General features: G+C 39.0%; 2 protein-coding genes across 2 annotated transcripts in view; both read left to right on the forward strand.

Annotated features, from left to right (window-relative positions):
- Positions 1-3,421, forward strand: part of LOC107698225 (RNA-binding protein with multiple splicing-like) — a 5,126-nt gene extending 1,705 nt beyond the window's left edge. Inside the window, exons 2-8 of the mRNA XM_016499188.1 lie at positions 907-984; positions 1,334-1,372; positions 1,618-1,680; positions 2,229-2,379; positions 2,805-2,953; positions 3,269-3,322; positions 3,413-3,421. Coding sequence (XP_016354674.1) covers positions 907-984; positions 1,334-1,372; positions 1,618-1,680; positions 2,229-2,379; positions 2,805-2,953; positions 3,269-3,322; positions 3,413-3,421 — 543 coding nt within the window. The remainder of the gene's footprint in view (positions 1-906; positions 985-1,333; positions 1,373-1,617; positions 1,681-2,228; positions 2,380-2,804; positions 2,954-3,268; positions 3,323-3,412) is intronic.
- A 2,433-nt stretch (positions 3,422-5,854) lies between these two features.
- The window catches only part of LOC107698230 (cytoplasmic polyadenylation element-binding protein 1-like), an 11,518-nt gene continuing 4,722 nt past the window's right edge, over positions 5,855-12,650 (forward strand). The window contains 8 exon segments of the mRNA XM_016499201.1: positions 5,855-5,946; positions 6,460-6,625; positions 7,378-7,569; positions 8,075-8,283; positions 10,453-10,705; positions 10,916-11,029; positions 11,887-11,991; positions 12,268-12,404. Of these exon segments, the coding sequence (XP_016354687.1) occupies positions 5,932-5,946; positions 6,460-6,625; positions 7,378-7,569; positions 8,075-8,283; positions 10,453-10,705; positions 10,916-11,029; positions 11,887-11,991; positions 12,268-12,404 (1,191 nt within the window). The 5' untranslated portion in view covers positions 5,855-5,931.

The raw sequence follows: 12,650 nt of genomic DNA on the forward strand, positions 1-12,650 counted from the left end.
CAATTTAGGTCCCCACCGTGACACGAGTCCCCATGAGTCTGTGTGTATTCAGGTTTAAGTCCCCACCAGAATAGAAAAACCGGTACACACACACGTATGTATAATGTTATTATTATTTTTTTAATTTGCACTGCTGCTATTATGCAGACCATTTTTATCCAATCTCGGCAGTGACTGGAAAAGACACACAATAATAATCACAATGCACAACTTCAAAAACTCTATTTTGGATTGTGGATGTCTATCACTCGCAGCTGTTTGAATAAAGTAATTTTCCTAGACAACATGAAGCTTAATTTTTTTTATTTAGCTAAATTAAACCTTAATATATGACTACTAGAATGTACAGGTGACGCACAGCATTAAGGTGTAGAGGTGAGGGGTTCTGGAGCTGTGGTTGAGAGCTGAGGAATGGTGTTGTGCTGTCGGGGTTGTTGCTGTGGGTCAGAGGAAGGAAGTGCTGTCATGCTGTGTGATGTTGTCCATTGCTGTTCCACTGGCAATCCATTGTGGCTTTGAACCTCCCACCAAATCAAAGCGAGTGGACGCACATTTGTTTATTTTATATAGCCGTTTAGCTGAATGTGGCCATAAACACGTTTGTCTTGAATCTTTGTACTGTAAATTGCCGTGTTTTGAGTTATAAAGCTGCCAGTCTTTTTAAAATACAATGCCTGTCTTTTTGTATTTTTTAGTTCATTGCAAACTGAGCTTTTTTTCTCTTTACTTTTCTTTTTTTTTACTTGTATTATTTTATTAAATTCATGCTAACTTTGAGTTCCAATGGTCCTTAATCACTTTTCATTTCTGTTCTGTGTTAAGTTATATCCTTCTGTGTTATCTAGTATTTTTTTCACATATATTTGAAATATGTTAGGTATTTGATGTATTTCTTGTATTTTACAGGTACGAACTCTATTTGTCAGTGGTCTGCCGACAGATATCAAACCTCGTGAGCTCTATCTGCTATTTCGACCATTTAAGGTAAAAACGGATGTTTTAAATGGTAAATCTCATTGACAGTGTTTAGTCAAAACTCTGCTACCTCCCTTAGGTCTTAGCTCCTAATTATTATGGTCACCCAACCAACAATGAATTAACTGGAGGGGAATAATCAAGTTTATAAACAGTGTTAGATTTGTAAGAATTGGTATAATGTTTAGCAGCAGAGATGTTGAGCTCCAGTCGCACAGGTTAGCAGTGCAGTAAAGTGCATCCTCTGTACATGTCTCTATTTGACAATGTTGGCCTCTTATGGGGAGTGCAGCAGGAATTTCTTTCTTTTCAAGCATGTGACTACATTGTTGCTAATTGGATTTATTTTCTTTTTCAGGGTTATGAGGGTTCACTTATCAAGTTAACATCAAAGCAGGTGAGACACTGTTGGATATTACAGCTGACCAGGCCTGTGTGTTATATATACTTTTGCATTTGTGCTGCAGTCATGCCTATTATTATTTTTTTCAGTGATTGTAAACCTAAATTTAGGACTGCATAATGATCAATCACATTTAGATTTTTTTATTAATAGTAATGAAAAAAATTACATTACCATGTCTTTTGTGTTTTTGATAAGTGACCGTGTGGTCATTGATTTGTTCTTTCTTTCTTTTCCAGCCTGTTGGGTTTGTAACCTTTGATAGTCGTTCTGGCGCTGAAGCGGCAAAAAATGCATTAAATGTAAGAAACCAGCCATCTGTAAGCAATGGCTTGAATTATTGAAAACCTGTTGGATTATTCCCAGCTAGGTTCATACTTGGTGTGGTTTAGATGCATTGTCTACTCGTATAACTTAAGAACATGCCTTTTCTACTTGCAATTTGTACAGCATATGGCCATAGCTTGCATCCATTTCTCTCTTTGTATAATTTAACCTTAAACCATGGTGAGCTTATGATGTCTCGTATACATTAGGTAAGAGGATCTGTTCCAGCACATCACAAATAAGTGCATAATGTTTATTTCAAGAATTACTAAGCGTCATGATTCAGAGAACCCACTCTACAGTAGACTACTATTAATGTTTTCCTTGTCTTTAGCGTGTAGTATGTGTCACCTTTGTTTAGGTAACAGCTTTGCTGTTCAGTCACTAGTAGAAACGTTCACTGCATGTGGGCACCAGCTTAAGATGCACTTCACATTTACACCAGGGTCTGGCAGGCACAACCCATCCCCATTACTCTGTCCCCCCCCCCCCCCCCCCCCCCCTCCCCGCCTTGTGTCTCCAGGGGGTTCGGTTTGACCCTGAAAACCCGCAGACCCTCCGGTTAGAGTTTGCTAAGGCCAACACGAAGATGGCAAAGAGTAAGCTGATGGGCACTCCGAATCCCACAAATATCCACCCAGCTCTAGGAGCGCACTTCATAGCACGGGACCCATGTAAGTTTATGGCCGACACGGTAGTTCACACACTGCAGAGACAGGCACACACACTCTGTAGCTGCACATCTAGAGTAGATCTTAGGAAAACACAAGAAACTAATCCACCACCACATGCATGTGTCATTAGCAAATGGCCTTTTCTGTTCTCTTATATCTATTGCGCTCAAGTTGAGTATTAGCACTTCACATCTCATTCAACCTCTCTTCTGTTCCAAGTCACAGAACTTACCAGAGATCACACAGGTATCAGTATTTAGTTCCTGCCTGTTTTCGCTCAAAAGTCTTTTGGAGTGTGAGGGCCTCTGACGTCAACAATTTGACAAACACTGTTTGATTTTGAAGTGGTGATTTCAGTCATGTCTGAAATACTGAGCTGGCCTGAGCCTGAGGTGATGGTTTGCTGTGCTTATTCCCATCCTCAGATGACTTGACAGGGGCAACGTTGATCCCAGCATCTCCAGAGGCCTGGTCTCCTTACCCCCTCTATACCCCGGAGCTCAACCCTGGCCTGCCCCACACGGCTTTCACCTACCCAGCAGCGGCTGCTGCAGCAGCTGCACTTCATGCTCAGGTAAGGCCATCTTTACCTTTTTCTTTTCTGATTGTTTTAATTCTGTTTGTTTTTTTTTCTTCTTTAATTCAATTTTCTTTTTCATTTCTTTATTCTCCTTTTCTCTTTCTTTTTCTCATTATTTCTTTTTTACTTTGGTTTATTCTTTTTGTTTTCCATTTCTTTCTTTTCACATTGTTTCCTCTTTAGTTTTCATTCTTCTTGTTTGTCCTTTTTCTTTTTTTTTTTTTTTCTCATTTGTATTTGTTTAATCATTTTTATTTTAACTGAAGGTGTTAATTTATGTATTTGTTCAAAAAAAATGTTTTCTTTTAGATGCGCTGGTATCCCTCCACATCAGACTCATCCCAGCCTGGATGGAAATCACTGGTAACGGCTTTGTATTTATTTATGTATTTTTCTCCCCCAGGGTTCTCTCTTCAAATGGCATCTTCCAGCTCCTGTTTAAAATCCGTCCAGTTCATTTGAACGTTTGGTTTTTGGATGTATTAACTCCTTTGGAATTCGGCCATGAAGAGATGAAATTTGAGTTTGTATTGCTCATTGAGCTTATATTGAAGTCATTGCCAATAGCACAAAAATATGAGAGGCATATAAATGGTATAGTAGACCTTAGAGGTTCCTAATGGATGAGTCCCTTGAACCCCCCGCCCCCCTTTTTTTATTGAAGAATTTAAGATAAAATGTTTTTTGTTTTTTTTGTTTTTTGTTTTTTTTTCCCCCTTCCTCATTGAGTTTTGCTCTGGGTCGAAGTAAAATGAGACTATCAACTGAAGCTGACATTGAGCATGTTGGTTTTGGCATGAAGCGTTGCTCTGTGCGTCATTGTAGTATGTTTGTTGCTTCCATGACTGGTGTGTAACCTTGTTCATTTTGTCTTGTGGTTAGTAGCTTGGTCATTGAAGTTGCTTATGTACAAAACTGTGGTCAACTCATTTTGGGTAATATGATGTCCAGACAGATGGTTTCCCTTGCTAGATTCCACTGTAGCACATCACAGATGGTCTGATGACTTTACAAAATATGACACATTCTCAATCTAGAGTGTGTACCTGGGGAAAGAAGAGTTTGTGCAATTGAAATGAGTAATCTGTATAATTTATTGGTAACTCTTTCTTTGTGTTTCTGTTTTTGTATCAATGTCCTTTATAGCATTGTCAGAGGTTAAGTTGTAATTTTTTGGTTTAGACTGTGTCAGTGTGGCACAAAACTAACAGTATATGGACAGCAAGTTTGCTGCTAACATGAAATTGCTGTTTCAAGTTAATACTCTGAATATAAAGATATGCTACAATGGTGCATGATTTTTAATGTGGGTATAGTAATGGTTAATTCAGACATTAGAAATGTATTTGTAAAAAAGTGTTTGGTGTACAAAAGTACTACTGTATGATATAGTATTAAAATGGGAATGCATTAAAATGCCTTGTGTACTTTTATTTGTGATACTGAACTGTGCACTACATTTTTGTTCACATTTCAGCAACTTGCATGGGTGCATCATGTACAGGTACATCTCAAACAATTAGAATATCATGAAAAAGTTCAATATTTTTTGTCACTCACTTCAGAAAGTGAAACCCATATATTCTATAGATTCATTACACATAGAGTGAAATATTTCAAGCCTTTATTTCTTGAAATTTTGATGATTATGGCTTACAGATAATGAAACCCCAAAATTCAGTGTCTCAGACAATTAAAATATTGTGAATAAGTTCAATATTGGAAAGTCATGGTGTCACACCCTAATCAGCTAATTACCTCAAAACACCTGCAAAGGTTTCCTGAGCCTTTAAATGGTCTCTCAGTCTGGGTCAGTAGGCTACACAATCATGGGGAAGACTGCTGACTTGACAGATGTCCAGAAGACAGTCAGATTAAACATCCAGAATTAGGGGGGTCGTTCAGAGACTTCGCCTAAAAATGTATTCTATTATTCTCCGTCATGTGCATGTGCCTCAAGATCTGCATAATTTTCTTCGATGGAGAACAAAAAGGGATGTTAAGCAGAATGTCATGGACTGACAGCCTCACTTGCCATATTAAGTTGCTGTTTTTTCCATTCCAAAAAAAGTCTCTCGTTTTGCCTAACATATCTTTTTGTATCATTAAAGAACGTCAAACAGGTTTACAGCAACATGAAACATTTACTTTTGAGGTGAACTATACTTTAAGCAGAAGACGGTAAGAAACAATGTAAGTGCTGCCCTCTGGAGGAAGTGACTCGGTAGTCTTTGTAATTTGTTTAAAATAAACTATAGGCCCTGAAAGTTATTGAGCACCCTAGCAACGTGCCTGTTGAACACTTTTGTATTTACTGTATTTAAGTCTTATTTTTCCACAATGTATAAATTGTCTTTGAAAAATACCTCGTTTATAAATGCTGCTCTCCATGGTCCTGATTTCTGTCAATAAAAGAAATTTACATGTGACGTGACACTTCAAATACTAAGACAACATGCCGCGCGCGCATTGAACTTTTAGATACATATTAGAACATTTAGATCTAGATCATGTCAAAATAAGTCATCGAATTTATTTTTAGATCTGAATATATTCATCAATCTCTTAGACGGCTCTTAAATGCACAACACGACCAGCTATAATATTTGTTGAATAAGAATGAACTGGTATGAAAAAATTAAACTCAGACGGGAAGCAGAAATATTGTAATAAAGGATATAATAATAGATATAATTTGGGGGCATTTAAAAAAAGATACGGTGGGTTTTGAAACAGTAAATTAGACTATGGAAAAATGACGTCCGCGTCAAGTGCCCGCCCCTCATGAATAACTATCGATATGTAATCTGTGATTGGTTACTCGAGAAGAACTGGGTCCCGGGAGAGTAGAGGTGCTTGACCCGAGTACAGGTGTTGTAAATTAGGCCAAAATTTCTTTCGAAAGGTTTAAGTAGACTTTTTGAGAGGTAAATAGGGTGTTGTTTTCGATCATTTTGGTCGATAGTCCTACCATGGCCTTTTCTCTGGTGAGTTTTGGTGCCAGTCGGATTTGAATCTTGCCTTCTTAAAGCGCCTTTGGATTTGTGTGAGCGTGTTAAATGTTTCGTTTGTGATTGTTTGGTCCGCGTTTACGGTCTTAATTCAGTTTTTTTTTTTTTTTTTTTTTTTTTTTTTTTGTAAAGTAAAACAATAACTGCTCCAAATCTTTTTCAGAAATGCTAGCTAACCTGTATCTGTCATGATTAATGATTGTTTACAGTGAGATAGAGGTCCGTTAATATAGTTGCCATTGATTGGGCTTGGCCAATGTAATAATTGGCTGCTTTGTAGTTCAGTTTAACAGCGTGCATGGCAAATTAACTTAAGCATATTGTTCTCCATCACTCTAGTAGTGAAAGTGGTGTACTAGAATGAATTTCTCCTCAACTTCAAACTTATAACAACCTGTTTTGCTAGCTGAACATAAAATGGTGAGGCAAGGTAAGAGTCAGGCCTATGTTTCACCATTTCTGTGATGTGTATCTGTTTTGTTCTGACAGAGTGAAAACCCCAGACTTAACTGCCTGGATTCTGACATTCCAGCCCTGTCTACATGCAGTAATGCAGACGCATTCTGCAGGATGAACACCATGCTGGGAAACTCACTGGATCTAAGCGGGGTTTGCACAACTCCCACTGCCAAATGCAAGCGAGACCCTTTTTATGGTAAACCATATTTTGTGTACAAAGAGATGCAATTTTTAATTGCGAGGTAGAAGACGATGAACAAGCGCGAGTAAACGGTTCATTAATATATGTGCAGGCGTAACAAATGCAGAGCTGTACCCTTTTTGTTACTCTTTTTTTTTTTCCGCTTCCTACGTTCATGTGTATCTGCTGCATTGCTGTTTGCCCCTTCAGCTTTGGCCCTGCATTCGAGCATCATGTGCACAGGGAATCATTACAGCACTGGTCATGCAGGCGAGACGGAGGATGTTGGAGCAAGCAGTTGGATGCAGTCCAGCTCTGCATGAGCAGCCCAGATTGCTCTTTCTTCAGCTACTTAGCCAATAGCAACAGTCCTGCGATTCACTGGAGTTTTCTGTCTCTTAGCCTGCAGCTAGCGGCAAACTCTCTCTCCCTGCCACCTCGAGTGTCTGAGCCAGAGGTGGGAGGGGGTGCTGCCTCTTTGCAGGAGAATTTGTCAGGAGTGCTCGGTGGTGTGGCATCAGAGGAGGCCAGGGACTGATGTCATTTGCAAGGGGCTGTGAGGGCAGCAGCGCCTGGGTCACATGCAGGGTGGGTCGTCTCTGCAGAGACAGCTGCTCCTGTGCAGTTTAGCCAGGCAGAGGGAGGCGAGCCGTGATTTATCAGAGCCTAGGGAGCCAATGCTTTCTCTAAAGTGCATGCCTCTTATTCCCACTGCTGATGCAGAGTCGCCAAACAGTGTGTGTTTTATTTTTGGACACCGTTAACAGATCGTCCCGACTCAGACCTGTCTGCGGTCCGGAGCAGGATGCTTTTTCCCAGTGGTGGCCAGGACTCATCCAGGGGTCTGCCTGATGTCAATAACTGGGGTCTGGGCCTACAGTCCCTCAGCCTGTCTGACTGGGAGAGACCGTGGAGCAGCCATGACACCGATCTCTCTGCACAGACCAACACAGCCTCGCGTGAGTGGAATGAATAACATTAAACAACCATATGATAATGTTGATACAATGTTAAATGAACGTTGAAGTGACACTATCTATGCAATACTGATTCAGTGAATCTTAATTGTTTTTAAGTGGGCTTTAAAACTGACTTTATAACTATTCTAGTTATAGAATAGTCGTCTTTGTGGAGTCGTCTTTGTGGAGTCTTTTCTGGGTCTTTATTGATAGCCTTGTCCTGACTAGAGCGTGTTTAAACCGTTCTCACTAGGCATGTAACAGTGAGTCAGCCTTTTGTTGACATTAATCACAGATTCTTGGCCTGCCTCATGTGCTGGTAGTTCTCATTAGTAGTGCTGCAATAAGAGAGCTGTCCTTTTCATTTGTTTTTGGTTTTGGCTCTTGAATTATGCTCCTATTTGTTCTGGGGGTTTGGCTAAGAAAAATCTGTTCTTTGGTTTTCATTATTTCTTTCAGGCCGTATTAATATTACAGATTTTTTTTTTTAACCATATTTGTTCAGTGCAAGGGATTTTGGGGACTCCCAGCCGGCTCTCCAACAAGCTTCCAAGCTACTCTGAGCCTTCCATTGGTGCTATAGACTTCCTAGAAAAATTTCCGAGCATGGCACGCTTGAACTCTCAATCTTTCCTGGAATCTCACTCCATTAGCCCTGTGGACTCGGAGACCAGCGGCTTCAGCTCTGGTTCTGATCACCTCTCAGACCTGCTGGTAAGGGTTTTGAGATCATTATCTGTGTACTGTAGCTTGGTTTCTTCAAAGGCTTTTTTTTATTTTTTATAAACCATTGCATTTGGCTTGTTTGTTGGGGAATTGAAGCAATATGTAGTGACTTTCTAGCAATTCCCTCTTTAAACTACTTAGATGGGTGATATATGATCCATGACCACGATAAGGGTAATTTTCAGCCACAGAAAGGGTAAATTACCCTATATAGTAACTGTCTTGATAGTACTATTGTTTGTATGTAAACCCTATATTTCTCATTTAAATGTGCATTAGGATTCACTATATTCTGAATAAGCCATAACTGCTATTTTCATATTTTCTAACTGAAGAATAAAGATAATATTTTGTTCCCTCATTTTTGTAATTAAATTAAGATGTAAGTTTTTTTTTTTTTTTTTTTTTAAAGACAAATTCATTTAATTCCAAGAATGTTTTTAATCTTAATCTCAAAGTTAGGATAACCTCCAAATTGTCTTAAATCCCCAAGGTAAGCCGTTTATTGAATTTATTGGGTTCTTTCAAATTAAGCATTACGAAGTTGATTAATATATATATATAGTAGTGTTTTGGGGGCAGCACAAATTTCTTAATTTTCTGAAGATTTTTGTAAATCTGGCCCCAGATTTGACAACCAGTTATTCACCTTGGACAGGGGTGTCAAACTCAATTCCTGGAGGGCCAGAGCCCACATACCAGAGCATTCATACTGTGTAGTTTTCAAATAAGCCTGAAGGACTTGATTAGTTGGATCAGGGGTGTATACCAGAAAGCAAGGTTGACTTACCATCACATATACCCTGAACTCTGTTGATTAACCCAAACCTTGCTTACTTGAGGTACGCTGGTTCCAAAAACGCGTCCAGGAATAAGTTCAGTCAACTCGGCGTATGTTCATGGTTAAAACAAGACGTTCTCAACAGAGTGATGAATTGATGAGTCACCGTGGAAACGACGCTAAGAAAAAGCATGCCATGCTGCTTTCTTCTTTAGTTTAATGGTCGTTTACAGACCTGGAGCATATCGCCACCTAATTGATGGTTGTGCAATCATTTTTCCTTTTTTTTTATTTTATTTTTTTTTTTTTTATTAATCCTTTAATTGAGAATAAGAATTGTTTGTTTGATGCTGTCACATGTATTTTTATTATAGAAATACATTATAGAAAATACAGATCCATGATGTGTGAAATGACAAAATATAATGTATTAGAATAAAATAAACATTACCTTATTTTATAGTGTTTTTTTCACTTATAACTGACAAATATAATATATTAGAATAATATTATTTTATATTATGTTAATTATAAAACACAATTTTATATATTTTATTATTTGTTTTTTTTTATAACCATATTGTAATCGTATATAATTGTGCGCAATCTGCCACTCCCATTGGAGTCTTGTCAATAGGTCATGCATGTGCTGATAGCGCTGAAGTAAACATTCTCAGAACATAACCTGCTAGGTGAATAGGTTATGTTGCAGGGTTAAAGTTGCTATTGCTACTTGCATACCCAGAGTTACCTCAGTTTTTGGAACCGGAAGCGGAGTTATCCGCTTTCTTACCCAGGTACTGTATTTTTAAGGGTATGTCACTTAACCTCCTTTCTGGAATACCCCCCCCAGGTGTTTAATTAGGGTTGAATGTAAACTCTGCAGAGTTTGACACCCCTGACTTGGTACAACTTTTTGTATTTTCAGTACATTTACATGTTATTAATTTAGCCAATGCTTTCATCCGAAGCTGCTTACAAAAATGACGATATCTTCCTTGTATATTCAAAATCTTTGTGTGTGGGGTTTTTTTGGGGGGGGTTTTGGTTAAATGTACACTCAGGCGTGTCCCCAAGACACTGTGTCACTCATAGCAGCTACACTAAAAACTACACTAAATTTGAGTATCACTTATACCATTATAGTTTGCCCAGCCCTGAAACCGCTGTTAAGAGACTTGGCGGTATAACTTTCTGTAAAGCTGCTTTCGAAAGTTGTGTATTGTCAAAAACGCTATACAAATTTGACTTCACTAGCGAGCCAGACAGCAGAGTGTGCAATAGTGTTTTAATGAGGCTAGTTTTAAAGGTAGCTCACTTATGGTCCTTGAATGTTCTTATTAGTGACGCGAACTCTTCTCTCTTGCCTTTTGCAGTCGTCTTTGAGAATCTCGCCGTCTGTGCCCTTCCTTATGTCCGGTATGCAAAGGGATCCTTTCAAGCTAGCTCTGGGCTCTCGTATGGACCACAGCAGCTCACCTCTCACCCCACCACCCAGTTCCACCCCAAGCGGTGGTCTGTCCCACCGCTGGCCTGGTGCCTCAATCTGGCCCAACTGGGACCTAATGAAGACCCCTGAGAGCCCATTCAGCATTGAAAGAGAGGCCTGGCTTCACAGACAGGCAGCCTGTATGGCCTGTTGTGTACTACTGTAGCACATGAATTCTTGTTATCCCCACCCCTTCACCTTCCCACTGGAACCTTTGAATCTCCCTTAACACTTCCCTTGAACAGATTTGTTCAACCCTGGTGCTGCTGTTCACTGTGCTGTTTTTCATCAATGCGTAATGCAGGTGTATTGCTGTTGTTGTGCTCATCTTGTGAATTTGTGCTCTACAGCAATCAATGAAGCTACCTTCACATGGAGTGGACAGTTGCCCCCCAGACACTACCAAAATCCCATTTACTCCTGCAAGGTCTTTTTAGGAGGAGTTCCTTGGGACATCACTGAAGGTAGAAGGAACACTTGTCCTTATTAGGACTAAGTTTGTAATAACTGCATTCTACACTACACCTATATATGCTGAATTCTGCTTACTAATTCTAGGTGAAGCTGTGCATTTATACAACAAATACTTAAAATAGTAGTCTGCTCTGTCAAAATGGCTTTTTTCTTTTAAAATGACCATGTGGAATGGATTAATAGGCTGCTAATTGAAGAAAAATATAGAAATTTCAAGTGACTACAACTTGATTTAAATCTTTAGTATGGTGTGCTATGTTGACTCGTGTCTAATCCCATTTGATGTGTGGCATCCAGTCTCTTTTTTTTTTTTTTTTTTTTTTTTTTTTTTTTTTTTTTTTTTGGAATGGGGTAAAAATGCTAATTGCCACTTGTCATTTGCTGTTTTCCACATTTTACTGTGTACACTGTGCTGTTAATCTGATTCTGATTTTCACAATTTACACTACCGTTTAAAAATCTGTGGTCTGTAAGATTAAGAAGCTAACTTTTCTTAAATTCAGCAAGTGACCGTTACACAAGATTTCCATATTTAAATGCTTTCTTTTGAACTTTCTATTCGGAGTCTTAATGTATTCTGATTTCCACAAAATATTCGGCACAGCTGTTTTCAATGTTGGTAATGTGTCTTAAGCAGCAAATGATTTCTGATTGATCATGTGACACTGAAGACTGGAGTAATGGCTAAAAGAAAAATTCAGCTTTGCAATCACAGGAATAACAGACTTCAAGAACTTAAGTCTTACTAATCCCAAACTTTTAGCGGTATTATAGCTGTGCCATAGCCCTGTTTGCTTGTAGACTAATGGCCTTTCTTTCCCTTTTTTTTTTTTTTTTTTGTCACCAGCTGGTTTGATAAACACTTTTAAATGCTATGGCCCTCTGAGCGTGGAATGGCCAGGTAAGGATGGCAAGCACCCTCGCTGCCCTCCGAAAGGTAATATGCCCAAAGGTAATGCTGAAAGGGTAGGAAACTTATTTTATTACAGCACTCTGTGGCGGGATGGTGCGGGTTCATGGCACTCAACTTATTGACTACAAAAACCTTTAGACACGTGGTGGTATTTTGTTTTTGGGAATTAAGGTCCCCCCCCCACACACACACACTTTGCAAGATGTTCATACCCAAGTTTGTTGGTTGTTGTGCAGTCTATAGTTGGGGAAATGGCAGTAAGAGTTATATTCTGTAACCCTTCGGCCATGTGACTGTTTATTATTTTTTCTCTAGGTTATGTGTATTTGGTGTTTGAATCTGACAAGTCCGTGCGTGCCCTGCTACAGGACTGCACTGAGGACCTGCTTCATCCTGAGGGCTACAGCGAGTATTACTTCAAAATGTCCAGCAGAAGGATGCGCTGCAAAGATGTAAGATGGACTTTAAGGGTAGATTTTAGTAATGTTTGACTACAGTGTTTTATTTTGTGTGTTTCAAAGTAGACTATACAAAAATGATGATTACAACTTCTGTGTGGGTGCCTGTTGACCTGCTTCAAAATTCTGCATGTGTAATTTGTAGGTGGTAAAAAGATTGTGTTCTCTAATCTTGATGTCTGAGAAATGCTGACCTGTCTTTTTTTTTTTTTTTTTTTTTTTTTTTTTTTTGAACCCTCT

The sequence above is a fragment of the Sinocyclocheilus anshuiensis genome, unplaced genomic scaffold (assembly GCF_001515605.1).
Source record: "Sinocyclocheilus anshuiensis isolate Anshui unplaced genomic scaffold, SAMN03320099.WGS_v1.1 scaffold3403, whole genome shotgun sequence".
Lineage (NCBI taxonomy): Eukaryota > Metazoa > Chordata > Actinopteri > Cypriniformes > Cyprinidae > Sinocyclocheilus > Sinocyclocheilus anshuiensis.